This window comes from Drosophila kikkawai, chromosome 3R (assembly GCF_030179895.1).
Source record: "Drosophila kikkawai strain 14028-0561.14 chromosome 3R, DkikHiC1v2, whole genome shotgun sequence".
Lineage (NCBI taxonomy): Eukaryota > Metazoa > Arthropoda > Insecta > Diptera > Drosophilidae > Drosophila > Drosophila kikkawai.
In genome coordinates this window covers 11,567,048-11,592,589 of record NC_091731.1, presented here as the reverse complement: position 1 = coordinate 11,592,589, position 25,542 = coordinate 11,567,048, and the positions used below count along the sequence as shown (strand labels likewise).

At 45.3% G+C, this 25,542-nt stretch overlaps 6 protein-coding genes across 8 annotated transcripts; 2 read left to right on the top strand and 4 right to left on the bottom strand.

The window, feature by feature from the left end:
• Positions 1-4: 4 nt before the first annotated feature.
• On the top strand, positions 5-3,133 carry Kdsr (3-ketodihydrosphingosine reductase). The gene is made up of 3 exons (XM_017162015.3): positions 5-384; positions 462-1,030; positions 1,096-3,133. The coding sequence occupies exons 1-3, from the start codon at positions 168-170 to the stop codon at positions 1,318-1,320; spliced, it is 1,011 nt and encodes a 336-aa protein (XP_017017504.1). The 5' UTR covers positions 5-167; the 3' UTR covers positions 1,321-3,133.
• Positions 1,749-3,750, bottom strand: LOC108071310 (protein RER1). Its single transcript, XM_017162016.3, is given in 2 exon segments — positions 1,749-3,121; positions 3,187-3,750. Coding segments are annotated over 2 exon segments (807 nt in total). The 5' UTR covers positions 3,256-3,750; the 3' UTR covers positions 1,749-2,383.
• Positions 3,751-5,585: 1,835 nt separating this feature from the next.
• Nup358 (Nucleoporin 358kD) lies at positions 5,586-15,381 on the bottom strand. The gene is made up of 6 exons (XM_017162024.3): positions 15,024-15,381; positions 10,954-13,957; positions 7,906-10,898; positions 7,130-7,850; positions 6,155-7,072; positions 5,586-6,096 (listed from the first exon to the last, which is right to left on the bottom strand). The coding sequence occupies exons 1-6, from the start codon at positions 15,093-15,095 to the stop codon at positions 5,747-5,749; spliced, it is 8,058 nt and encodes a 2,685-aa protein (XP_017017513.1). The 5' UTR covers positions 15,096-15,381; the 3' UTR covers positions 5,586-5,746.
• Positions 15,382-15,633: 252 nt separating this feature from the next.
• RpS27 (ribosomal protein S27) lies at positions 15,634-16,891 on the top strand. Its single transcript, XM_017162111.3, has 3 exons — positions 15,634-15,778; positions 16,392-16,611; positions 16,681-16,891. Exons 1-3 carry the CDS (start codon positions 15,773-15,775, stop codon positions 16,707-16,709), a joined length of 255 nt encoding a protein of 84 aa, XP_017017600.1. The 5' UTR covers positions 15,634-15,772; the 3' UTR covers positions 16,710-16,891.
• A 1,076-nt stretch (positions 16,892-17,967) lies between these two features.
• Positions 17,968-20,167, bottom strand: LOC108071324 (cystinosin-like). Its single transcript, XM_017162034.3, has 7 exons — positions 20,089-20,167; positions 19,918-20,017; positions 19,681-19,863; positions 19,220-19,580; positions 18,678-18,966; positions 18,513-18,615; positions 17,968-18,391 (listed from the first exon to the last, which is right to left on the bottom strand). Exons 1-7 carry the CDS (start codon positions 20,165-20,167, stop codon positions 18,286-18,288), a joined length of 1,221 nt encoding a protein of 406 aa, XP_017017523.1. The 3' UTR covers positions 17,968-18,285.
• Positions 20,089-25,540, bottom strand: sav (scaffold protein salvador). Of its 3 annotated transcripts, none has more exons than XR_011445071.1 (4): positions 24,705-25,540; positions 23,564-24,493; positions 23,259-23,498; positions 20,089-20,218 (listed from the first exon to the last, which is right to left on the bottom strand). XR_011445071.1 is itself a non-coding variant. In XM_041775053.2 (4 exons), the coding sequence occupies exons 1-3, from the start codon at positions 25,538-25,540 to the stop codon at positions 23,438-23,440; spliced, it is 1,827 nt and encodes a 608-aa protein (XP_041630987.1). In that variant the 3' UTR covers positions 20,089-20,218; positions 23,434-23,437. The 3 variants fall into 3 exon arrangements, 2 of the variants coding, with proteins under 2 accessions (XP_041630987.1, XP_017017522.1); XM_041775053.2 differs by having other exon boundaries at positions 23,434-23,498; XM_017162033.3 differs by lacking the exon at positions 20,089-20,218 and having other exon boundaries at positions 23,146-23,498.
• Between the last annotated feature and the right edge of the window lie 2 nt (positions 25,541-25,542).

Genomic DNA, 25,542 nt, shown 5'->3' with positions numbered 1-25,542 from the left:
GCTAAAACGGTGAAAATTTTGAAACTATTTTCTGCATGCAACTGGTGTTATAGTTTCTGCCTACTCTGGTCACACTACCGATGCACTTTCTAATCAGGTTTTTGGGCAGATAAACACAATCAAAATAGATTTTAAACTTTCAGCTCTGTTTAACACTTTTTAATCACATGGAAATCACCTGGGAGATAGTTCTCTGCCTGGCCATTGCGGTGCTGGTTCACATTCTGGTCTTCCTGTTCGTCATGGCCAAGAAACCAAAGAGCATCGTGGGTCGTCATGTGGTGGTCACCGGCGGTTCCAAGGGAATCGGTCTCTGCCTGGCCGTGGAGTGTGCCATGAAGGGCGCAAATGTGACGGTGATAGCTCGCGACGAGAAAATGTTGAGTGAGTAATGATGGCGAGGGGTGCCCCACCCAAAACACTGTCCTTATCTATGATTCACTGTCCAAACCCTTGCGCAGGCGGAGCTGTGGCTCTGATGGAAGTGATACGCCAGCGACCTGATCAGAAGTTCCAATACAGGAGCCTGGACATTGGCGGAGACTACGAGAAGGTATCCCAAGTTCTGGGCGAGATTGAGGATGCCTTCGGTCCCATTTACACCCTTATCAATTGCGCCGGCATGGCCATTTGCGGGGTGTTTGAGGAGGTATCCGTTCAGGATGTGCACAAGTTGATGAACGTTAATTTCTTCGGCACCTACAACTGCACCCGATATGTCCTGCCCAAAATGAAGAAGGCGGGTGAGGGCATCATTGTGATCACCGCCTCTCAGGCAGCTATGTTCGGCATCTATGGCTATGGTCCTTATTCCTGCACAAAGTACGCACTGCGAGCCATGGCCGAGACGATAGCAATGGAGTCTCGGCAGCACGGGGTCAGTGTCACGCTGGCCATGCCCTGCGACACAAATACGCCCGGTTTTGAGGAGGAGGAGAAGTCGAAGCCACGCGAAACCAAAATAATTTCGGGCGGCGGTGGTCTTGTAGAGCCCGAGGTGATGGCCAAGGCAATACTCAAGGATGCATTGGTAAGTCAACTGTTTACAGAAAAAGTTTTGCAACTAATTAATGGATTTCCTTTCATTTTTTGCAGAGGGGCAACTTCACATCAACGTTGGGCGCTGAAAGCTGGCTGATCACTACCTTGGGCGGTGGACTGCTGCCTTGGGATGGCTTCTTCACCAATCTCCTGCATGCCTTTGTGATGGGACCCTTGCGACTATTTAGCTATGGCCTGCACAAGTACTTTAATAGCGTGATACGGAAGTGCGCTAGAGAGGATCGCGCCAAGACTGGGTCCGAGGTGGAAACAAAGTGAAAACTTTGGTGCCTTGCTGTTTTTTTTATTAAGTACAAAAAATTTCATTTGTCGTTCCACCAAAAATATCCTACTTGCTTTTCCAAATATTCAGCATTTAAATGGCTATTTATATAATGTATGCTTTTTGCAATTGCAGTTAGCAAGCTTAACATTTGACCCATATTTATACATATTTATAGTCTCCATTCGACACGCTTGGGCTCTTGGTTTGTTTGAACAAACTAAACTGTATTATTTAACGAGTTTGCTTTTAAATTATTCCATTGGGCTTTACAGATTCATAGGTTTTCTTATCACTGAATTCTACCTTTAGCATTACTGTGTTCAATTAAAAAACGATTAGATAAAACCAAAAAAGCCAAGCAAACGCGAACACGTCAATCATCCCAGTCAACCCTTTAAAAAAACAGGTCAAACTTCAGCAATTAATAAGTTTAGTTTTGGTTTCCTTGTGTCTTTCTTTATTCATAAGACGCACCCAGTATACACTTCCTGCCTATAGATTTCATTTTATCATTCCGCCTTTTAACATTTTGTATAAGTTAACGCTAACAAAAAATTGTATAATTATGATGCAAAAAATATATTTGTATATATATTTAGGCATACCTTGTTATATAGCATCTAAGCATGATTGGTAATCAAAATATATATTTGTTTCGAATGCAAGTAACTCTACTTTTTGGATAGAAGGATCGTTAATTAAAATATCTTTACGTTTAGGATTAGTTTAGGATGAAGTAAGTATTAAATTAGACTGATCTCGTATCGGAGGTGGATTTACAATATATAGAAGTTGCATTCATTGCAAATAAATAGAAATTTAAACAAGCATTATTACGTTACACAATAAACAAGGTATCTTTTTGCACAAAACGCCGTACGACAACTCAACAGTAAAAATGAAAAATGCTACACAAACTCAGGCCGAAAAAGGAAATAATAATATGCTGCGATTACAAAAGCCAACAAAATGATGGGGCCAGCTTGGTTCTGATGATGTTCTGCCCCTGCTTCTACTTCTGATTCCCCTTCGGACTGCTCGTCGGTAGCCTTCTCTCTAGTAGTCCTCAATTGCAATTATCTGCGGTGGTTTGATGGACGATCCTGCTGCTGGCGACCCCACATCCTTGGTCGCGGCGTTGTCGCTGTTTGTTGATGATGACGCAACGGCAGAGGTAGAGGCAATTGTTGGATCGCCCGCTCCCGCTGCCGTCGGTCGTGTATCCGGCGTCTGTGCGGCTAATTGTCACTTCGCGTTGCCCGCCACAGAACCGGGTCCGGCGCCCGCACCCGCCAGGTCATTGACACGCTGGTAGCGGGGCTTGTTGCGCGTGAAGGGCAAGTACTTGTACTTGATCATGTGCTTGATCTGGCGCTTCATCGTTATGCAGAACAGCGTGATGAAGTACATGACCAGGATAGGCCAGAATACTGGCACGTTGAAAAAGTCGAAAAACGTGCAGATCACTCCGATGAGCGTGCTCTTCGTCACCGACAGCCAGAACTTGAACTCGGGCAGGCGCCGGATGAAGGGCCTGAACTCCTCATTGCTGCGTGTTGGCAGGTTGGGGCCTTCATCCTCGTCGTCCTGGGAATACGGATCAAACTCCGGGTCGATTTTTGGTGTGAGAAAGGCAATGAACAGGTTCAAATGGTAGATACCCAGCGCATAGCACACAATGTACCAGCCCTGGTAAACGAAAATGCGTAGAACGAAGAGCAGGAGCAGAAAGCCGGCGAATACCCAACGCATCCGCGTGTGCGGTGTGCTCCGGTCCAAAGTGGATTGGTAGGTCTGCAAACCAAAGGCAAATGCTTAGTCGACGAATCGCCTTTTAATATTTTCGAGCAGGATCTTACCTGTGAGAGGCGCTGAAAAAACTTCTTGACGCCGCCTCCGCCGGCGGCGCTGCTGTCCTCGTTCATCATGGTCGTTCCGCGCTAGCCTCTCATCAATCTCCGGCCCTCGCCTAGTTTGTTGACTTTGACGTCGCCGCTGCTCCCGCTGCACACGTGTATCGATTCGGTATTGGGCCTCCGGTGGAGACAGCGAGAAGCGGCTAACAAAACACAAGACAGGCAAACTAGCAACAATCGCTAATTATTCTCTAATTCATATTCGTCGCCTTCGTCTTCTCTTTCTTCTTCTTCTACCTCCTTGTTGTATGAGATTGGCGACTGTCAGTGTGTTGAGATAACTTATTCGCAGCGCCTGCTTGCCGATGCTGGAGGATTCGTGACGAAACAGAGGCTGATCTGGTAGCAATATTATGCGGTAACTAATTTAATTACACTAGAGATTTGTCGGCAATTTATTGTTCTTTTTTCACACACAGACTTCACCACGTCATTATGTGTCAAATCAAATACGCTCTCTCAGCTCCAGTGCAGCGAATTAGACTTTTTTTCCCCTTTTTCATATCTGGCTTTTTTAGAACCAAGAAAAGGCAAGATATTAAAATAGAGCAGGATCTTTGGTTTTTGTAATTTTCGTTTGACTTGTGTTCGTTTCAGAAGACAGGAAATACTTGTATTTGGTAAATGCATATATAAAAAAATATTAATACATATATTCAGCTATTTTTCTGCATGTTTTGACGGAATTCCATCTAGCTTTTTTATACCCAAATTATTGGCCGCACTGCTCTCTCCGAGGATGTCAGTGTTAGGCAGCTGTCAATACAGTGCTGCCACCCAGTTTTTTTTTGTACTTCCAAATTTTATTAAATATATTATACTATATATATTCCAGCCATGTCTTTAAGAAAAAATGTAATATGACTTAAATTTTCTAGCTATCAAAAATTATTTTAAAAATTTTATATTTTTAATTTTAAACTTTATTTGATTATTGATATTATTGACTAATAGCAGGAAAGTTTTTTGAATTAAAATTAATATATTTTTAGCTTATTTAAAACTTTGAGTTTCCCAAAATATTATTACATATTTTTCCTTGGTATTCTAGGGCCAATAAAGCATAATTGTTAAAAGTAATATTTTGATTCGTTATGCAAATGTATTAGCTTTATAAAAATAAACAGCACTTTGTTATTTTATTTTTAAGTTATTTAGTTATTATATTTTTTAGCTTTAATTTTCCAAAAAATTATCATATCAAATTATGAATAAATATTTTAATTTCAGTATTTCTTTGTGGGCTTAAGGGGGGGTAAGGTTAATTCGGTGCAAAAATGGCCACTTTTCAATAAAATGTTGTGGCGAAACGGCTAAAGTTAGCTTAAAGAATTCAATACCATATAATAACACAACATTTAAACAATTTTTGATAAATTTTGTATTGAAAAATATTTAGAGGTAGAGGAGTTATAGGGAATTTCGCGAGTCGCCTCCAAAAAAAGTTGGTTTGCGGTGTACATCTGCCCACAGAATCATCCGATCCACGAAAATTTTGCCTCATTCGTTAAAGCATAAGTGTCCCGAGGTATTCACAAAGCGTTTTTATTTTTAAAATTTTTTCCCGATTTTTTATCAAAATTAAAAATTTAAAAAAATTAGTTAATATGTTAAATAACAAATATAATAAAATTAAAAATTAAAACAAACTCGACGTGAGTACCTGTAGAATTACCTAAAGAAGCTATGTTCCAAATTTCAAACCGATTGGTCTAATAGATTTTGAGTTATCGTGTACACCGATTTTCAAAATGGCATTTTTCAGGAGAGCGCTTTAAACTTTGTGATTCTCATGCAGTGAACACCAACCGACCTTCGTTCAACTCCGCATAACATCGTCAATTTTACTATGATCGATGTAAAACTTGGACACAATATTCTTAAGATGTTGAACTTTCAAAATAAAAAAAAAATTACGAAAAAAAAAAAATTAAATACCTTACCAGTCAAAATCTTACGCATTGAAGGAGTCATTTCCGACCCTATAAATCAAATACGGCTGAGTGAATTTAGGCATGTCTACAAGAAAAATAATATTAACATTTTTTTTTTAATTTTATAATAATATTGTTAAAATGTTCAAAAATTGGCAAACATTTTTTTTAACCTTAAGAACCGCTTTCAGTTTTGATCGATTTTAAATTTGGGCCCCTAATCAAATTGGAAACTGCAAGAGTATACGTACTACGGCTTCCAGAAATGTATAATTTTAAATTTTAAATGTTCTATCGCTGGATAAATATACTACATAAGCAAAGCAATAAAAAAATAAAACATTATCATAAATCAACCTAAATTTACACTTTTTAATTTTAGTGTGTCCATAAATGTATTCCCAACAATTGTTTACATTTTTTAAATAAGTTTAATTTTTTATTTTTATCAAGGTTTTTTTTTGTTACATGGAAATTGTACCTTTATTTAACAATTCCCGCGATACTTTTTGTTGACAAGACTTAAAAAACGTAATTGAAAACATGCTACATATTAGGTTTCTTCCTCTCTACTCCGTGGTATCATCCTGCTCCTCTTGCTCTTCCCGAGAGTCTTCCAATTTCCTGGCGCGTTCGATGCAGGCATTGGCCTTGGCAAGGAACAATGACGCAATCTCCTCCTTTGCGAAGCGACAGGCTAGCTTCTCCACAGCGCCACCGGTGGTGATCTTACCCTCCGCATCTGCCGCAAAGTTGTGGCCAGCCCACAGAAAGCTCTTTTTCTGGCCTCCCATATATTCGAAATGTAGGGATCCGGTGATCTTCATGTTGAGCAGCAGCTTGTGGACCTGCTCCTGACGCAGGACCAAGCGGAACGTCTGCATCTCCGGATGCTCCAGCACTTTCAGTTCGCCGCAGCCTGTATAGAAACAATTTTTTTTTAATAAAATGCACTACTGTCCACCTGGTCTACTCACCTCTCTCCTTCCACGCCTTTGAATCGCTGTCGTAACGATAGAGCTTTACTCTCTCGCCAAACAACTTAGTCTCGCTCTCTTCTCCAGTGGTAACCACAATCTCATCCGGCAGTTCTATAATGGGGTCGTACTGGGGATCGTAGTTGTCATCATTGTTTGCCTCGCCATCATCGCCGTCGCCGCCATGTGACCCGCTTCTGGCGCTGTCTGACGGCGACTGAAAGTTCTTGAATTCGTTCTGATGCGTCAGATTGTAGAAGCCACCAGTGCTGGACTTGTTGAAGCCGACGGGAGTGCCCTGGCTTTTGGCCGACAGATCGGCAAAGTCAGTGCCAGCTTTTTTACCAAAATCAACAAAAGTTTCGGCCGATTTGCTGCCAAAGTCGGCGAATGTGGCGTTACCAGTATTTTTGAACAAATCAGTGGCTGGCAAGCCAAAGGACAGCGTTTCCTTCTTTCCTTCCTTGGCATCTCCAGCGGCAAAACCAAAGCCTGGGAACGTTGTACTCGCAGGGGATGGCTTATCCTCCCCTTCTTTAACCTGCTGGCTCAGGTCTGCAAAAGATGATACCGGTTCCTTTTGTCCAAAGATTGGAGCATTCGATCCACTTCCAAAAGCAAAGCCCGAGGATGGAGGTTTGGCTCCGAAAACAGAGGAAGTCCCGCCAAAGATTGACTTGGGCACTTCGGGTGCGGTGATCGATGCTGCTGGCTGCTGCTGCGGCGACTCAATCTTGGCACCTCCAAAGATGGACTTGGACTCTTCTTTCTGCTGCTGCTGTCCACCGCCGAAAATCGAATTGGCGGAATCCCATCCCGAACTCTGATCGGAATTGTTGGTGCTGCCAAAAATGGAGTTCAGGACATTGCCCTTAGGCTGCAGGTTGCCACCAAATAGGGGTGCTGTGGCTGGTTTTTCTATGTAAAGATAAAGGATAAAAACAGGACAAAACTAAGTTCAAAAGTGCAACTCACCCGCGTTACCGAATAGAAAAGCTGGACTGCTGGGCGCCTTGTTTTCCCCGGAAACAGATAGATTACCGAAGGCTGAAAATGAGTTGGTGGCACCCAGTGAACTGGCCTTGAATATTGAGGTTGCCGGGGCAGTGGCGGCCGTTGACTTGGGAAGCTGAAGGGCTGGTAAAAACATGGGCAAGGGCGGGCTCACGTCATCTGTCTGACCACTAACATGTGAGGATGAGCTTCCAAACACAAATTTATCCGGAGAGCAGCCACGACAACCGGGGCAGTTGCTTGTTCCTTGATCCTGATCCTTATCCGTCTCGCCAATGACCGTCGTAGAAGTAGTGTCTCCATTATCTTTGATCGCTTCGGCAGTTCCATTGAGCGCGTTTTTTACGGCCCTGCTAAACTCCTCTGCTACATCGTGGTTCTTGAAGCGCAGAGTGAAGCGCTCCAGGACACTTTCCCCTTCACTGAAATCATGGGCGGCAAACAGCAAGGACTTTTCATCCTTCGGCTTATACACCACCTCGTTGTTCAGCACGTGATTAAGACAGATCTTGAACACTTGTTCTCGGCGCATGACCACACGCAGCTTCTTTGTCTGAATGTGACGCAGGATCTTGACATCGCCCAGCCCTCGCTCCTTCCATTCGCCTTCTGTAAGGCGATATAGCTTTGCGCGGTGCACATACAGCAACTCCTCGTTCTCCTCGCCCGTCTTCACATCGATCTGCAACTCAAAGCTGGTTAATAAAAGGTTAAGAACTCAACTGAAATCATCTTACCTTATCGGGCAATGGAATCACTGGTGCAAAGTAGGCATTGTTCTCTTCCTCCTCGTGATAACCATCGTTGTTGTCCTCGCCATCGGCTGCGGCAGGACTCTTTGGCTGCTGCTGGGATGGTTTCGGCATCGAGAAGCTGAATCCTCCTCCGCTGGACCCAAGTGAAGCTGCTGGAGCTACCACCGATGGAGCTTGAAAGTTGAAGGTGGAAGATCCAAATACACTGCTCTTCGCCGCCTGGTCCGCTGGCTTAGCTCCGAATCCAAAATTGAACTGGGTAGAGGCTGGCAGAGTGAGCCCAGAACCCAGGGCATTCTCCTTCTTTGGCACTGTGTCATCCTTGGGTGTCTCGCAGGCGCTGCAGTACAGCGATTCACCGGTATTGCTCACATAGCAAGCGCTGCAGGACCAGCTGCCCGCTTTGGGCTTGAATGCATCTCCAAAACCGGATGTGGTTGGGGTCTTTACAACAGCTGCCGATTGCAAGGATGGGGCTGCAGCAGGAGCAGAAGATGTGGCTGTAACGGGAGCAGCTGGTTTCTCCTTGGGTGCCCCAAAGATAAAACCACCCGGGGCGGGCAAAGAAGCAGGTGCAAATCCAAATGAGAATTTACCGGCAGAGCTGCTGGTGGACAAATTCAATGCACTGCCTTGATCCAAGCCTGGTTGCTTCGGTGGCACGGTATCATCCTTGGGCTCCTGGCAGGCCAGACAATACAACTGATCCTGACCATTGCTAGTGTAGCAGGCCTTGCAGCTCCAACTGCCCGCCTTGGGCTTGAAGGCATCCCCAAAGCCCTTGGTGGGCTTTTCCGGTTCCTTTTCTGCTGCCTGCTTTTCTGACGACTTGGACCCCTTGCCCATGCCCTCTTGGGCTTTTTTCACTGCATCTAGAAACTCCTGGCAGGTTTCAGGCGTCTTAAAACGCAGGCACAGCAAAGCGTTGGTCAGCTCTTCGTCGGCATAATCCATCGATGCCCAGGTAACGGCCGACTTTTGGTTCAGGGCGAACGTAAACTTTGTCTCCGGCGTCAAACGCTGGTTGCAGCATAGCTTAAGCACCTTGTCGCGACGCATCAGGAGACGTACCTGTTCGGGATTGGTGCGATCGCGCAGAACCTTCATATCGCCCAAGCCACGTTCCTTCCACTCGTTCGATTCCTTGTCGTAGCGCAGCAGCTTGGCCCTGTGCTCGAAAAGCACCTCCTCGTTCTCCTCCCCAGTAACCACTTCCACCAATTCCGGCAGGGCAATGACTGGTTCAAACTGGGCCGTGGGCTCGTACTCCTCCTCGGCATCAGAAGTATTTGTCTTTTCGGGCGTTGGATTTTGCAGAGTGTTGTCCTTTATCAGGGCCGTAGTGAAGAGAGTACTATTGGTGCCGGAAGTATTGGAAAAGGATATATTGCCGAAGGGAGAGGCCTTATTTTCAGTGCCCAGTCCTGAAAAGCTAAAGTTGGCGAACGGTGAAGGAGCCGCTGGGGTAGTAGCTGGAGGCGCAGTAACCGATGAGGCAGTACCAAACAGTGACTTGGCGAGGGAGGGTTCCGTTGCCTGCTTGGATTTCGTCTGCTCTGCGGACTTGTTAAAGACTGGATTTGCGGCTGCCGGAGTGCTGGTCACAAAGCTTTTGGCCAGACTGAATGGAGCCGGAACTGGAGCTGCACTTGGTTCCTTGCTGGCCTTGGCTGGCAACTTTACCTTGCTTTCATCAGTCGCATCGACAAATGCCACCCGGAACTCCTCAGCTGTTTCTGGTGCCTTGAATCGCACCAGGAACTTCTCCAGCGTTAGCTGCTCATCCGCAAAATCATTGGCTGCCCACAAGAACGACTTCTTGTCCTTGTCCTGGCTGGGTGTGGACAGGGTCATGTCCGCGGTGATTGTGTGATTGGCACAAACCTTGTGGGTTTGATCGCGACGCATGAGGACGCGTGAAACTCCAGTGGCTTTATCGCGCAGGATCTTTATCAGCCCAGTGCCACGCTCCTTCCACTCCTTGTCCACATACCGGAAGAGCTTGGCTCGGTAGCTGAACTTAATCTCCTCGTTCTCCTCTCCAGTGCGTACTTCTATCTCATCGGGAAGTGGGATAATGGCCTTGAAGTCGGGTCGCGGATCATAGTCTTCGTTTAGGGAGGAGTTACCCTCTGCCCCAGCACTCTTGTTAAGATCACTGGCTCCGCTCTTGTTAAGCTCCATGGCCGCCGCCTGTTCAAGCTCTTGCTCTTTCTGCTTTTCGGCTGCTGCCCTGGCGACTTGCGTCTTGAAGGAAAACGGACTTTCGGAAGCGGTATTGCCCATATTAAAGTTAAACACTCCCGAGGCGGGCAGAGTAGGTTGTAGCGGCTGGGACTGTACATGCGACTGTTGCTGGGTTTCAACCGTTGGCTGTACCAGGCTGGGCTTGATATGCTGCGGCGGAATGGTTACACTTAGAGTGGGCTGGACACCACTAACAACCGTTGGCTTAGGCAACGGATCTGAGCTTGTGATGACTACATTGGCTGGTGGCTCCTTTTCCACGGGCTGATTGTTCAATGCTCGGTTAAAGAGCGCCGGAACGCTGGTAGGAGCTGGAACTAAGGCTGGCTGAGGCGCCACTTGTGGTACTTTATTAGGAGCAGGAACAGAGGGAGCCACCAAATTAACTGGAGCGGGAGTAGGCACGGAAGCAGCCGTAGTAGGCGCTGCAGCTGCTGCTGCTGGAGCTACTGCCAAGGGCTTGGTCTGAGGCAGTTGAATTCCTGACACTCCAAAGGCTGGTGGTGCTGGCGAGTTGAAGAATCCGGGAGTGGGCAACGCTGGCGGCTTAGCTTCCGCCAAGTTAAGAGGAGCTGGAGCTGGAGCCTGCTGTGCTGGCTGAGGTGGTGGCGGTATTAGACTTCCGGTTGGTGGCTGGGTAAAGTTACCCATGGGATCCATAAATGGTGGTGCTCCTGCTGACGGTGGCGGAAAGATGCTGGGAAGTCCATAGTTGGGATTACGGGGACCTACAAATCAAAGCTTTAGTGGAAATTCAATAGAAAGTCAGGCTTTGAAACTTACCAAACAAATTGGCGGGGGGAATAGCTCCCGGCTGAGGCGCTGGTGGAGTGCGCATAAACTGTGCCTGAGCCTGGGCAGCATAAAAGTTATACATTTGGTTTTGATTAAACATTGGACTGCCGTATGGGGCCGGCAAGAAGCGATCCTGGGCAGAGGGCGTATGACTCTGGACACCGTTGTAGAAGGCCGGATTTGTAGCACCGTACTGATGTGGGACCACCTGGTGAACTGCAGCCTGGTGCTGCTGCTGCTGCTGCTGTTGTTGTTGTTCCACCAACGCATCCTCGATAATAAAGAGATCATCCAAACCCAAGGCCGCTGCAGGATCCACATCGCGTGTTGGCGCTTCCAGGTTGCTTGAAATCTTCATTTTCTTGATCATTTCCTCCAGTCCATTAAATCGCTCCGTAAGTGTGGTTATGTCCTGGTGCATGGATGCCATATTATCCGTAACCAGGCAGATCGACTTGCTGATCTGCTTAAGTGTCTGCTCTATCTCTGCACTGGGCTGGGCCACAACCACGGCAGATGTTACCGGAGAAGCAGCACTCATATCCAACTGATGACGACGCGATCTGTTGGCGGACAAGGAGGCACCCGCATAAAAGTCATCCTCGGCATCTTCATATGTTGAGGAGTTGTTGTGCAAATCCGGGGTACCAAAGCTGTCATCGCCACCACCCTGATGCTGGCAACGCCTTAATTCCCTTTGAATAACCGAGCTCAGGGGATGTTTGCCATCATTTCGGAGCAGCTGCTGGGTCTGCTGCAGGCACTCTTGCCTCCGCTCCGAGTAGCGAGTCCGAGAAGCTCGATTTGTCTTGCCGGAATCCTCCAGCAGGCGGTAGGCTTCAGCCTGTAAATATGTCGCCATGGGAAGGTCTAGTCCTCGCACTTCATCCACAAACTGATCATACTGTCCAGCCTTGAACATCTTTCCGCTGAAATAGGACACAGCGTGCTCGGCCAGCGATTGTAGCTTGTTCCAGGCCGCCGTTGAGCTGGCCGATCCGTACTTAAAGATGCGCACGAAGGGCTCGAACTGATGCTGCTGCTGATACCGACGCAGCATGCTGAATCCCTGGCGGTAAAGAACATCAATTCGCGACTCCAAAGAGGACCGATCGCCGCGCGATTGCAGAATCTTGCCCAACTGAAAGATGATGATGGCATCTGCCTTTGGTCCATTTACACCACGCACAGCTTCCAGCCCAAGTTGCAGCTGGGCCCGTTGTTCGCCCCTGTTGGCATCAGCGGTCATCTGCTGATTCCTGTGCAGGCGCAGCACGATATCCCACCAGCTGCTCTGCTCCGGTGTCGTTAATTGACTCAAAAGATTGGCATATGGCATCATGTGGGGACGGGCAGCTGCATTGCGGTTGCCAAAGTGTGAGCTGTCGTAGAGATTGCGCAACAGCTCCAATTTCCGCTGCGTTTGGATAACGGTGGCATACAAGTAGAGGTCTACGTCCAACTGGGAGATGGAGTCGTGCCCGCAGTAACTCAGGTTCTGCTTCACATCCCGGCGGAACTCTTCATAAAAGAGGACGCGCGACGCTTCGCCCAGGCTGTCGATATTGGTGCCCAGGGCGAGGTACACATGTTGGGCCAAGGATCGTGGCTGTAGCAGCAGCGCCTGCTGCTCGTACGTCTCAATCTCGGCCAGATCGGGCCACTCGAAAACGGGCGTCTGCAGACGCGAATGACGCACCAGATGCGACGACTGTTCTTTCAGCTTGTGTTCGGCATGGGTAAAGAGCGTCTGGTACAACTGGCTACGCCAATTCTTGTCCATGCATTGCTGGCGGGCGCAGTTGAGCAACTCTTCCGAGTCACTAAATAATCCTGACAGAGGCTGCTGGTTGTTATTCTTCAAATTCTCCTGGTCCGTCCGAGAGCGGTCCAAGCAACCGAGGAGAATACGTCCAAGCTGGGCGCAACGGAAGGAGCCTTGCTGGCGCCAGAGCTGCAGCAGCTGCTTCTGCTCAGCATCGCAGTGCTTCATCCAGGGATGAACGTGCTGCTCTTGGAGTGGATGCACCTGATATCCAAGGAGCAACAGCGGTAGCATGCTTCGCAGCACGCCCATCCACTTATTCTTGTTGCCTAACAGCTCACGCTTAAAGAGCAGCGCCACCGCATGGAGCAGCAGCTGTCCAGCATAATGATCCACGCAGGATACATGCAATTCCCTCAGCGAAGCATCACTGGATCGATCCACCACCGTGCTGAACTTGTGTAGATACTGATCGAGACGGAACAATAGGCTGCTGCTCTCTGCCAAAGCATTGCCGGCCTCCAGGCTCAGTTGCATAAGACGATCACAAGTGTGAAGTGCCAATTGCCAGAAGCGCCAGTCCTTGGAATTAATCTTGTCCTCCTTCTTTGAGAGCATCACCCAGACGATTCCGTACCATTCACTGGACTGACTGGTGCAGCCACTGGCCTCCAGTTCCACTTTGTAAGCGTACTTAAAGGCCTGGTCTAACTGGTTCTTCTCCACGTAGCTGCGCATGAGACGCACACGCACATTTACATCCTGGGGACGCGCCTGCAACTCCTTGTGCATGATCATCTCAAAGGCATCCTCGTTGTCCCTCACCGAGCTGCCATCTCCAATGTCGCCGTTGCCGTTGCTCTCTGTAAGATTCACCCGCATTCGCAGGGAAACAACTGCCTCGTTGTCGCTCAAGTTCTCAGAGCTGGCGAGATCCAGCCAGTATTTGGCACATTCCTTATTGAAGATGCTCTTCTCATCGACCAGCAGCTGGCAGACTTCTTTGATCACGTCTGCCTGCCGCGGATTCAGCTGGATGCAGCGCTGGTAATGCTGCAAAGCCCGCTGCAGATCCGGGGTTTTCAGCAACTTGTAGCTGTTGGCAATCAGTTTGTGGGGCACAGCCTCATCTTTGGCTCGGAGATAGCTGTTAAGGTATTCAATAGCCTTGGGATACTCTTGTATCTTATAATATAGACGAGCCACCGCCAGACCCTTGATATCGCGCTGTGGATGAAGATTTAAATAGTGGATAAGTGAAGGAGAGTAAAAATATTAAAATTAAATTGTGAAAACGAAACTAGAAGTGTTATGTGTACGTGAAAAATAGGGCCGTAAAAGGTAAGTACTGAAAAGTAAAACAAGAAAGGAAGCTAGCTTCGGCACACCGAAGTTTATATACCCTTCCAGTTTGGATCAGGGGACCAATTTTAAATCTATCATGACTAAGCCAAAAAAAGCATTAAACTTCAATCGGAAAACAGTTTTGTGCTAGTTTTTATTACGTTAAAAAATCTGCATACTTAATTTAATATTTAAGAATATTACAAGAAAATTCAATTTTGGAGAATTTTAACGGTGTAACCCCTTATAAAATTTTTAAAAAAATTTACAACACTTTTTTTTTCTATTAGACCTGAAGATTAATTTGGCTTTCAATGCTGATTAAGAAAATATATTATTTGTAGATTCGGAAATACCCTGCAAGGGTATAAAAATTGAATTTGCCCTAAATTCATGAAATTCGTAGCATAATATAATATTCCCTATCCTATTATTTTCTTTATCATTAAAAACAAGTTAATCTGAGAACAGATTAAAATCTCTTAATATATATGTACATACATATGTATACACATTTACCTATTGTCACAAGACAGATTGTCAATAAAATATGAATTAAAATGTATAATCAGATTTTAACCGTTGGTCATAGGCAGTATCTACTGTTGTTGTAAAACAAAGAATACATTCAAATTAGCCGTCTGCTAACCGGCTTCATAACCTCACTTTTCTATTTTGATTTTCCAAGAGCACAACACAAAACCTTGAGACACTCGAAGACAGATGTGTTCGTGCATTATTTTCTGGCACAAATCAACAATATGCATGGACTTTAGAAAAGCGCGCAATTTTATTTTTCTAGTACACACACGCCACTCAAGTGACGCCGACTCGAACACGCACACACGCGCACAAACGGGCGCCGCACGCATACCAAGGCGCGCTGTCAATGGCGGCGCCGTCGATTTCGCAACTGCATTTTTGGAAATTCCGATGCACAGACACTTACCTGGTTCCCAGGCGGTATGTTGCCCAGAATCTTGTGGACATGCTCGTCCACCTGCTTGCGCGTGGTGAACATGTTTCTTCTGTGTTTTGTACGCTTTCAGCTTTTGAAATTAGTTTTCTCCTCTCAAAAATGTGCTTGCACTCTGTCTGGTCTCGTCATCCGATCGACGCGGATTTCTCGCACGGTAAGGGGCCAAGACCAGGAACGCAATTAATTCTGCCTTGGCACACAGAATTGCAGGACGTTGCAAGGCCACTCGGTACAAATCAAATCGTATATTTGGTTAAAGGCCGCTTACAAAATTCGCGCACCAACAAAAATTCGCAACACCGGGAACCGAGAATTTTTAGTGTGACCGACTTTGGATACTAGCCAGTGGGACCGCGCTATTGTCGAATAAAAAACCTAAAAATATCAACATCAGTTTAAAAAAAAGTGGTTAACTTTTCTAAAAAAACTCTTCATTGAAGGTGAATTAATCAAGCGCTAAATATATTGACGTAAACTTATTAAAAATCTTGCTTTGATGAACGGAAAAATAAACAGATTACAATAAAGTGGTTACTGTGATACGAAAAGGGTGGGAAACTAGGCTAAACATATATTATTAAAATTCTGTGTTGGAAAGTGTACCGAATAGAGTTGCCACAGCTCCAGCCGATGGGCCTTATTTAGTACATTTCTGCCCAAGTTAAGTTGGCTGCGATTTACCCCACTTCCTTTTCCGTGTTAGCTGTGAAAGAAAAAACATGCCGGTGGGTGCCAAATTACGTTAAAATTCATTTAAAACACAGAAAAATCTCTTGAAACTGAACCAAAACCGGGCAGGACCCACCGCCAAAGGGTCTAGTGTAAATGGAGAGAGTGTTGGCTGATTAAAGAGCCCGTAGAGGCACTCAAACAGTTGCCACAGACGGCGGTGGCAGATTTGCGTGTGTGTGGTGCGGCGGCCACGCATGGCGTGCGCCTGTGAAATTGCAAACAGTTGTGAAATGCAAGCTTGCTGATTTATTCTGATGGCTTATGCCAAGAGTTGCATGGAATGCCAGACGGAATTCGCGGAAGTCATCATACATAACCTAGAATCGTGAATTTGGCGAACTTCTTGTCTGTTGTTGTTGCCTGACTTAGTTGCTGGTTGAGATTTGTTGATATACGGAGAAAAATGGTCCACCCATTTTCATTATGGTTCTTCAATTAATTAAATAATGAGCAATTTCATTTGTCACCCTAAATAAACAAGAAATCTAAAGTTGTGGCAAACTATTGCCTTCTCCAGAGCATCTTTAGTCTGTTCCTGAACTAAGTTCCTTATTATTTATATGGCAATCAAATTATTAACTACAATTATTTTGTTATTTCTTGCAGCTAGCAAAAGATCTTCTGCACCCTCTGCCCGCTGAGGAGAAGCGCAAGCACAAGCTGAAGCGCCTGGTCCAGCACCCTAACTCGTACTTCATGGACGTCAAGTGCCCCGGCTGCTACAGGATCACCACCGTCTTCAGCCACGCCCAGGGCGTTGTGGTCTGCGCTGGATGCGCAACCATTCTGTGCCAGCCCACTGGAGGACGCGCTAAGCTGACAGAAGGCAAGTTACCATGTCCTATACTCAACCAGAATATCCTATCTAATGCAAATTTTCTTTTTGTCCTTACAGGCTGCTCTTTCCGCAGGAAGCCACAATAAAATGGGACTCGCGATGAACCACAAATTATTAATTTTTTAATAAAATCTATAAAACGTAAAGAAACCACAGAACCGATCCGAAAGAAAGCCTGTTGTAATTCAATTGCTGCGGTCCTTTGGTTCAATGTGCTTTGTGAATTAAAGAATTAACGATCTTGTGGTTGGCTACGTGAAAAAAAACAGTTCTTGTCGTATTTGTTTATAGTTGAGTGGATGTTGATGATTGCCAGCTGCGATGGTGCTCCTTGATCAGTTGGCTTCTTAAATGACCAGCAACTCTTTAAATATAACCACTGTGGAAGGAGGATACTCTTGCGTACGAGGAGGATTCATTCAAGGTTTTCGTAGTTTGTTTCCCAACCCAGTTATGCTACAAAACTTCAGGAATTTTTCACTAGTTATGCTTAGACCTAACAACTAATTGACTTCACAACAATAAAGAATGTTTCATAGGCTTTGAAAAGGAATCATTTGTCAAATCCTCTGCCTCATCGCCATCGATTGAGTGAGTGGCCTGCCTTATTATTTATTAATGAAACTTTCTTTTAATAGATTTACTCAGTCCCTAAGATGGGTCTGTGAACTCAAGCTGCTTGTGAGAATAGAGCTTAGAATAAATTAACTTTCACAGGGTCTGAAATAATTGAAACTGGTTTCCTTAGAGATAAGTTTCTATTATATTTAAGAACTTGTGTTTTGGTAAGTTTGAATTTAAACAAAACAGTTCGCAGATTAGGCAAAATTTGTTAATTAACCTCGGTGCTAATATATTCTGACCCAATTGCAGGTCCAGAAACAAGGGAATTCATTTAAAAAGCTTCAACAGAACAGGTTTAGAGAATTAAGTCTGAAAATTGTTCTGCCAAGTATTTAAAAGCACAGAGGAGCCTAATTGTTTGGCAATAAGTGTATTCCAAGAAAAACATTTTTAGTTTTTTTAAATATCGCGCGAAAAGACTACATTCGCGGGATAAAAGAATTTTCCACTCCCATGCCACTGGTCACACTGAAAATGATCATGACATGGGCAACATTGCCAGATCGTCCTTGCATGAGCGACCAACGTTGCCAGACTTATCGTTCACCCCGAAACATAAGGGGAATTCGATAATTTATCGGAGTAGGCCCGCGAATTTAAACTGATTTCGGCGAAAACTATCGAGAGTCGTCGAGTATAGGAAAAAATGCAGTGTGACCATTGATCACTATCTTGAAATAAAGAAAATATACTAGAAATACCACGTTAGGGCGCTAAGTCTGAATTGGTTGAGCATTTATTAATATTGGAATCTCTTTAGAGGTTTGAAGATTGCGTGCCCGAGAAATGCAAATGGCCTGACAACATATCCTGAGAATTGGTTGGTTACTCTTCCATAGGGATGGCGGCACCTACAATTACAAGTTTCTCAAGATTTTGAATTGCCAGTTTCTTAAATTAGTCCCAAAACCAAAGGGTTTGATTTAAAGACTATAAATTTATATAAAGCTTATGCGTACAAATATATTTACAACTGTAGAATGTACAGAAAAGCGCTACTGGCACAAAAGTCTTATAGAGCACACACTGATAAAAGTTTTAATATTTTCCATTCGTCACATCGTTCGGCGAGTCATCTTTCCCTTGATTCTGGGCCGCCTCCGTCACAATGGTGAGGTCAGAGCTCGATTGCTCTTTCGCATGTCTGTGGAGAAAGGGAACAGCACAACGATGAGTAGTGTACAGTGAGGATGTTTATTACTCAATACTTATTATATTTAAAATTGTAATTGTTATGGGATCATTGGAATCTTATAAAATGTTACCTGTAAAACACGTAGTGCTGCAGCATGAAGAATATATCAAAGAGCACGGAGAAAAGACCCAGACCGAATTTGGTTGGATCCCCGAATATGGACGCCCAGTCATCTGAATAGAAATCAAAATTGTAGCCATAGCTCTGATCAAGCAATTATTATTCTTATGCCTACCATAGTTGTGGCCATTTAGGATCATCTGCAGCATGCTCAGCGTGCCGCCCGTGAAGTCCAGCAGGATATTGCCAATGCTCCAACCTGCGGTGCTCTTCCTGCGATAGTTCATCAGTGCCTGCGGCACATACTTAATGATGGTGATAGTTAGCTTCACGTAGCTGCAGTAGTACAGGAAGTCCAGCCAGTGGATCACGGAGCCCCCGGCCAAGCCGGCGGACACAATCACGACCACTGCAAAGATTCCCAGGATTCCGTAGGCAACAAATGACACCTTCTGCTGGCCCCTCTACGTAAAAGAAACAAAGAAATGGTTTGTCACTTTAAGAACATCCGCTTCCAAACGAACAAGTTGGGTATTTCTTATCTTACTTTATGGAAGAAAATATCAAAAGTGATTCAGGTTTAATTGCTATTGTTGATTAGGGCCAATTAATGTTAGTACTTTGATTGCAGTTTAACTTTATCGTTGGTTGTCTAATAGTTTTTTTTTCTTGCTAAAAAAGGTTCTTATTTTAATAATACGATTTAATGACAGTTACCTCGTAGATAAAGCACTGAATTATCGTAATGCTGGTTGCGAACATGGCGTGCAGAGAGAAGAACACATCATTCAGCATCACCGGATTCAGACCATGCGGATGCCGCGCCTCGTATTCGTCCTGCAGACCCTCGATGAAGTACAGGCCGCAGTTGAACAAGCTGTACAGGGTGAAGCCCACAATGTTCAGGGTAAGGAAGTCAAAGTTGAGCCCCTCCACCGACTTGCGGCGGTAGTTGATCCAGATCTGTGGGTAGAACGACACAGACCAAGCCACAAAGTACACCCAACCAAACACGATCGAGGTGTAGATGAGCCCCCGCGACTTGGCCACCGTCACGCGCACAAAGACATCCTCGAGCCTATATTTAGTGGATGAGAACAATTTAGTTAATTAGTTAATAAATAGATATCCCCTGATTCCCTAAAATATAAACTAGAATCAGTGGTTTTTTTTCTCACATTTCTGCATTTTCAGCAGTGGCTTCGGCGGTGACTTGAACGTAGCCCGCGTTCAGGCCTGTTATCACCACGGTCTGGTTCTGGGTACTGCCGGCCGGATAGAGGAACGTTACAGGATCTAGGCCCAAGTGGTTTTCAGAGTCCGTCTTCAGCGTAACCTGCACATCGTTGTCCAACAGCTGGCTATAATAGCAGACTCCATGTTACTTCTCTTTATTTTATGTTGTTGCAACTCACTTGGCAAAAACCACAAACGTCTCGTTTGAGTGCAGAAGAACGGTGATGTCATGTGAGTCGACGGTCAGTCGACTTGTTGTCTGCGCATTTCCCAGGGAAACTGTTGGAAAGAAGATAAGAATCTCCGCCGTTAGCAATACCCTAATAAGTCTGGTTGGGCAGTCATCTTACCTGTGGCCAGAAGCAGCAGCGCCAGGCATAGAGAGCTCAGAAGACGATGCATTCTCGTTTGGGATTGGTTATTATTCATTCATGCGTGAGTCTTCGTCTCCAGACCTGCATTCATTTCCCCAATGGAGCTCTGTAAATTGTATAGAGAATTAAGGCAATTGGCGACAATCAAAGGGGAATCGATTCCAGGGAATCTTGAAAACTCCTCCTGGCGACTCCTCCTCTGACTCTGAATAGCCAAGGCAATTTAAGTCGATTACATATTGACTCCCGATGGCTCTTATTCATAAATCAGAGTCAAGGGAATTTGATCTTTGGCATTTTTGTGCATTTTACACGAATGATACCTCATTGACAAAGAAAATAAGCTATACACATATATTGTTAATATAAATTTGTATCAAAAAATAACTAACAAATATACATACATATATAAAAATAAATTTTTTCATCTGTGAAAATTAGATTAGATATTCTGATCAGAAAGTGTGTGCTATTTTTACCAAAAAGGCTGAACCACATTTATCAAAACTCTCGATCTGCGTGTGCCTCGCTCCACCTAGAATTTTTTGCGTCGAGATAAAAGCGCCGAGCGAGCAACAGGTAGGCAGGCAACCTTCAACGCATGTCGCTCAATGTTACAACTTTGCAATTAGAGCAAACTTTGGCACGGCACACGATCCGATCAAGTACTCATTTCACTTTATATGGGCCACAGCAGGAAATACAGGGCTTTGTCGGCCAGTCGTAAAGGCAAAGATTCCAGACTATTTATATTGCGAGATCTTTATGGCCAGGGCCGTGACAAGGCGTTTGTGAAGAAGTATACAAAATACCGCGTGAGAACGGGCTTATCTCAATCAATGAACCTCCAGATAGTGTCAATCGCTTTATTCGAATTATTGCGCTGACGCTTAAATTGCGGCAGTACACCGGAATCTATAGATAGCCCGTAGATTGGCCAATGCACTGCGATTAATAGAGATAAGCTGGCAGGCTCAGTCTGTCAAAATTCCTATGACGAGTCATGATCAGAGTAAATGTCGGACTTAGATGACATTTATACAATTATTTTTATTAATTTGTATAGCTTATATAGTGTGTGAAAAAAACTTTATATGAATTTAACCTAGACACTGTTTAAAATTGATATAGTTTAACAAAGAAAGTTTTGACAATTTCAACTTGAAATACTTTAAAATTTTCTAAAGAAACTGATTTTGCAATAAAGAATTTTTTCATTTATGGTAAATACATTTAAATTCTTGAAGTGCCTCATCAATACTGTAGAAATTGAATATTTTACATTTCTCAGAAACGTTTATTCTTTAATATTAATATGATATTCTAAATTCTAAAGTATTTTGAAATTTAATTTTTTGGTTTTATAGAAAATATTATAAATTATAATGCAATTGTTCAATATGACATCCATACATTATTCAACACACGAGATGAGACACTGAAATGCGTCTGTTACAGCCGGATTAGAACTTTCACTGCCGACTGACTGGAAAAGCACTGCGGATCGGAGTCGGAGATTTTGGCTCTGACGTTTTGGTCGAGATGAAGTACCGGTAACAAAGATTAACGTGCTTAGAACACAGACTGTTTGTGCAGAGATGATATATGTACATACGAATGGGTACTCCCCGCACTCACCGACGTTAAAATTAAAGTTAAACAATGCCTGTTAATCTGACAATTAACTGGTAGCGGCGCGATCCGCTGGCGACTCTCTAGCGACTGAGCGCGGCGCTGATGAATGGAGCCATATAAGTATAAATATTGGAGCGCAGTCGCTGCGCAGTCATCGCCGGCAGCGAACAACAACAATCAGCAGGGGAACCGGCGCGCGGTCTTTTATTCAAACTTTTTTGTTGCCTTTATTGTACTTTATTTTTTGCACTTGAGAAGGAACCCCTCATCAACTGAAAAGGTACTTCATCGAATCAATATTTTGACAACACATTTTAAAGCTGGTTTCCAAAATAAACGATATTCTTTTGAGCCACTTTAAGAAATTCCAAAAAGAAGTTTACAACTTACAGCTGACAGCAACAATTTGGTGCCCAATAAATGCAACAATTACAGGCTTAATAAGTTTTCAACAAATGCCTAAAAAATAAACTCAATTCTGATTGCTTATTTCGATCGATCATTTGCCTTTGACTTCTATAAATTTAAGTCAATTAAGTTAATTGAAGCTGGAGTTGCTCAGTTAAAATTAAAAATGTATTTTGATTTCAATCATTTATTGATGATTTAACATTTATCTATCTTCTTAGGAAATATAAAATGTTGAATCCAAAAATAAACTTCATTACTATTCTTTCTTTAAATATAAGCTGGATTTAATCAGTTCAAATTCAAATTCATCTTAAGAAAAATAATATTTTAAAGCCATAAATTAACCTTTTATTAAATTCCAAAAATAAAAGAAATAAATAATATAAATATTTTGTTCTCGAAATGCATGAATGTTTCTTGATTTAAAACCTATTTCGTATTTTATTCTAATTTTCCAACTAATCTAAGCGAAATGCTCAATTAAGTTTTGTTAAAAAAAACGTTTTTCAAGTTCATCAAGCTCAAATTTCTAGGGTATTTTCTAAAAAACCTCTTATCAGCATAAAAACAGTATAAACAATTGGATGGACTTGCTGAAACTGCGAGAGTATAATTTTACTGGCACTTGATAAGGTCCATGACGCAGAATTATCAAGCTCGACTTAATGGTGTACGAGCCTCCCCCATCGGCAACTAAAAATAAGCAAAAAATAAAGCAACACAAAATATATACATACGCGATTCACTTTCTATTGTAAATGTGTTCCACTTGTGCCCAATGCATACATTTCGCAAGCTAATCGAAATCTTGGCTCGGAAATCAGAAATATTTGCCAAGTCAAGCAAAACTTGGCCAGCAACGTGAGGCCCTTATCGAAGCTTAAGTTGACGGTTCCCAAAGAGTCTCCAGGCAGAGAATTGGAATACCCCAACGAACTGGGGTTCATGTTTCAAACTGATTACGTACTAAACTGCACTCGGGGTAAGTTGAGCTGAAAACCAGTTTAATTTGCACAAGTAACAAACAAACACTTGGCTCAATTTACGATAACGAAAAGGGTAAATCGAACAATACACATTTCTTCGCTTAAACTAGGCACCTAAACTGTCATCTGGATTGGCTTGGCTCCCTCCATGTATAGTCTTGTCTAAGGCACTGATTTCGTGATGAGTCGATGGTTAAATAAGTTAATGGTCGGTTGCAGGACACTATACACTATATAGCTGTTGGCGAGTATGCGGTCTGATTCAGTCGTCACTTGGCCACTTCATTACTTGCTCACTGGTTCTGATTCTGGTTCTGGCCGGCGCGTCGGTTCTTCTCGAGTATCAAAGCGCGACTGAAAGCGACAAAAGAGAATGAAAATATATAACTGCGAAAAGCCTAGGCCAGGCGGTCGCTCACCGATAGCGCTCGTAGAAGCCCACAATGGTGCCCAGCTCCTGTTTGAAGAGCCGCACAAGCATGCTGTCGAAGCCCTCAAGCTCCGGCAAGCTAAACATGTTGAACTGCAACAGGTGGTCCTTGGAGGAGTCCGCCTCCGAGTACACAGCCAGCCACTTGGGGATCTCCTCGAGTAGATATGGATTGGCGGGCACCAGAGCATTGTGCGTGTGGGCAGGAGGAGCGTACAACGACGCCTCCGGACGAATGGCCTTTGGCGGCTCCGCCGACGTGGTGTAAACGTAGTAGGACGTCAGGCAAGGGTGCTGGCGCTGACACTGTCCGGTATACTGATTCTCGTAGTAGGTGCCGTGCAGCTTGGACACTACCCGTCTCCAGCCTACTGGCAAGCCCTCGCGCTCCAGCGGATGGTTCCAGTGCGTAGTGTGCGCATTGTGGTCGATATAGTACTTCCTCCCGTGCAGCGTGTACTGCGTGGCCCATCCCGGCGGCAGGGGTAGCTCCTCGGGCTCCGTGAGCGACTGCTGCGAGGGCACCTTCTGCAGTGATCCGTTGGCACTGCTCCCAGTCCCGCCTGCTACGCTGGGTGGTGTCCTGGGTGGAGCATACAGCGATTGCACTGAGGTAGAGGCGCCTCGAATGCTGCCCGAGCTGCCGCCGCGACCGCTGCCGCTTAGAGATCCTCCTCCGCCCGCATTAGGCACCGCCAAATGACCTTGGTGGTGCGGCTGTGGAACCACGGCCAGCGTGGCTGTCGACGCCGTTGTGTTGCTGTAGATCGGCGACTCCGAGCGCTGCGACTGGGTGGCGCGCATCGAGGAGACGCGGTACGGATTCTCGTAGATGGGATATGAGTCGCTGGAGTAGCTGCCGCTCAGGTGCGCTGCCAGTTGCTGGTGCTGGAGCTGTTGCTGTTGTTGCATCGGGGACCTGTAGAAACAGAAGTGGAATTTGCGTAAGAATTTAATTAACTTGAATTATTTAAAACTTAAGCAACTTCATTTAAAGTACAACTGTTATTAATAGACAACTGTTTCACAAAAATGGTTACGAAAACTTGGCAATTTTTAAAACATTTTAGATGTATACAAATTACTACTCAGCTTTCTTTTCTTGATTTTCATTTTAAATTATGTCTCACCTAGTGGACTGGTACCGCGGCTGTCGCTCCCTGATCGACATGGCAGCCGGATCGAAGCGCAGCGTGGAGCCAAAAGGCGTGGAGGCGTGCTGCTGGTGGAGCTGCGGATGCTGCTGCTGCTGCGGCGGCGGGATGGCGTAGTGGGCAGGCGAGTGCGGTCGTTGCGGCAGCTGCAGCATGTTGGCATAGCTGGCGCTGAGTAGACCCTGGTCCGCATCGTAGCTGGCGGCCGCCATGTGCGGATGCGGATGCTGCTGCCGCTGTGTGGTGGAGTAGCTGCGTTGGAAGGCACCGCCGCCGGCGCCTACTGCCGAGGAAGTGGTCTGCAGCAGCGGCGAGGACTGCTGGCGCCGCATCCGCTCGATCTGCTCGATGTTCACGTAGTTGCTGCTGCTGCTGCCCTGGCTAAGCTGGTTGCTGCTTGCCCGGAACTGGTGCGGCGGCAACGGCGGATGCGTGTGCACATGCGGATGCTTGTGGGGCAGAGAGTGCGGGAGCTGGTGCGGGGTGTGCGGCTGCAGCGGCAACTGGCTTTGGGCGCGCCGGGCATGGTAGTAGTCCGGCTGCGAGTCCGTGCAGGAGTACGTGTTCCGGCTGGTGCTCGAGCTGCGCGGATGGAACTCGCAGCTGGGCGAGGTGCTGGCGCAGCGCTGGAGCGACTTCTTCTTAGCCCGCTGGTCGCTGGTCCACACATTGATCACCGGGATCTCTGGCGGAGTGTCCTTCTTCACGTACTTCCCCACCACGCCCTCCTTGTGTGCCTGGGACTTCTCCTTGCTCCGGCGCGAGAGCATCGTCGGTTTTCGGTTGCACAGCAGAATCGTTAAATAGTTCATGC

What these genes read in the sequence shown, in the direction of transcription:
- Kdsr (XM_017162015.3), top strand. Translation starts at nt 168, where the DNA reads ATGGAAATCACCTGGGAGATAGTTCTCTGCCTGGCCATTGCGGTGCTG. An exon ending in TCGCGACGAGAAAATGTTGA is followed by an intron (nt 385 to 461) that starts GTGAGTAATGAT and finishes ACCCTTGCGCAG; the next exon opens with GCGGAGCTGTGGCTCTGATG. An exon ending in CAATACTCAAGGATGCATTG is followed by an intron (nt 1,031 to 1,095) that starts GTAAGTCAACTG and finishes CATTTTTTGCAG; the next exon opens with AGGGGCAACTTCACATCAAC.
- Nup358 (XM_017162024.3), bottom strand. Translation starts at nt 15,095, where the DNA reads ATGTTCACCACGCGCAAGCAGGTGGACGAGCATGTCCACAAGATTCTG. An exon ending in TGATTCCATTGCCCGATAAG is followed by an intron (nt 7,851 to 7,905) that starts GTAAGATGATTT and finishes TTTGAGTTGCAG; the next exon opens with ATCGATGTGAAGACGGGCGA. An exon ending in TTTTCTATTCGGTAACGCGG is followed by an intron (nt 7,073 to 7,129) that starts GTGAGTTGCACT and finishes ATCTTTACATAG; the next exon opens with AAAAACCAGCCACAGCACCC.
- RpS27 (XM_017162111.3), top strand. An exon ending in ACGCGCTAAGCTGACAGAAG is followed by an intron (nt 16,612 to 16,680) that starts GCAAGTTACCAT and finishes TTGTCCTTACAG; the next exon opens with GCTGCTCTTTCCGCAGGAAG.
- LOC108071324 (XM_017162034.3), bottom strand. Translation starts at nt 20,167, where the DNA reads ATGAATAATAACCAATCCCAAACGAGAATGCATCGTCTTCTGAGCTCT. An exon ending in CCTAAATGGCCACAACTATG is followed by an intron (nt 18,616 to 18,677) that starts GTAGGCATAAGA and finishes ATTTCTATTCAG; the next exon opens with ATGACTGGGCGTCCATATTC. An exon ending in CAGCACTACGTGTTTTACAG is followed by an intron (nt 18,392 to 18,512) that starts GTAACATTTTAT and finishes CTTTCTCCACAG; the next exon opens with ACATGCGAAAGAGCAATCGA.
- sav (XM_041775053.2), bottom strand. Translation starts at nt 25,540, where the DNA reads ATGAACTATTTAACGATTCTGCTGTGCAACCGAAAACCGACGATGCTC. An exon ending in CCGCGGTACCAGTCCACTAG is followed by an intron (nt 24,494 to 24,704) that starts GTGAGACATAAT and finishes CTGTTTCTACAG; the next exon opens with GTCCCCGATGCAACAACAGC. An exon ending in GGCTTCTACGAGCGCTATCG is followed by an intron (nt 23,499 to 23,563) that starts GTGAGCGACCGC and finishes TGTCGCTTTCAG; the next exon opens with TCGCGCTTTGATACTCGAGA.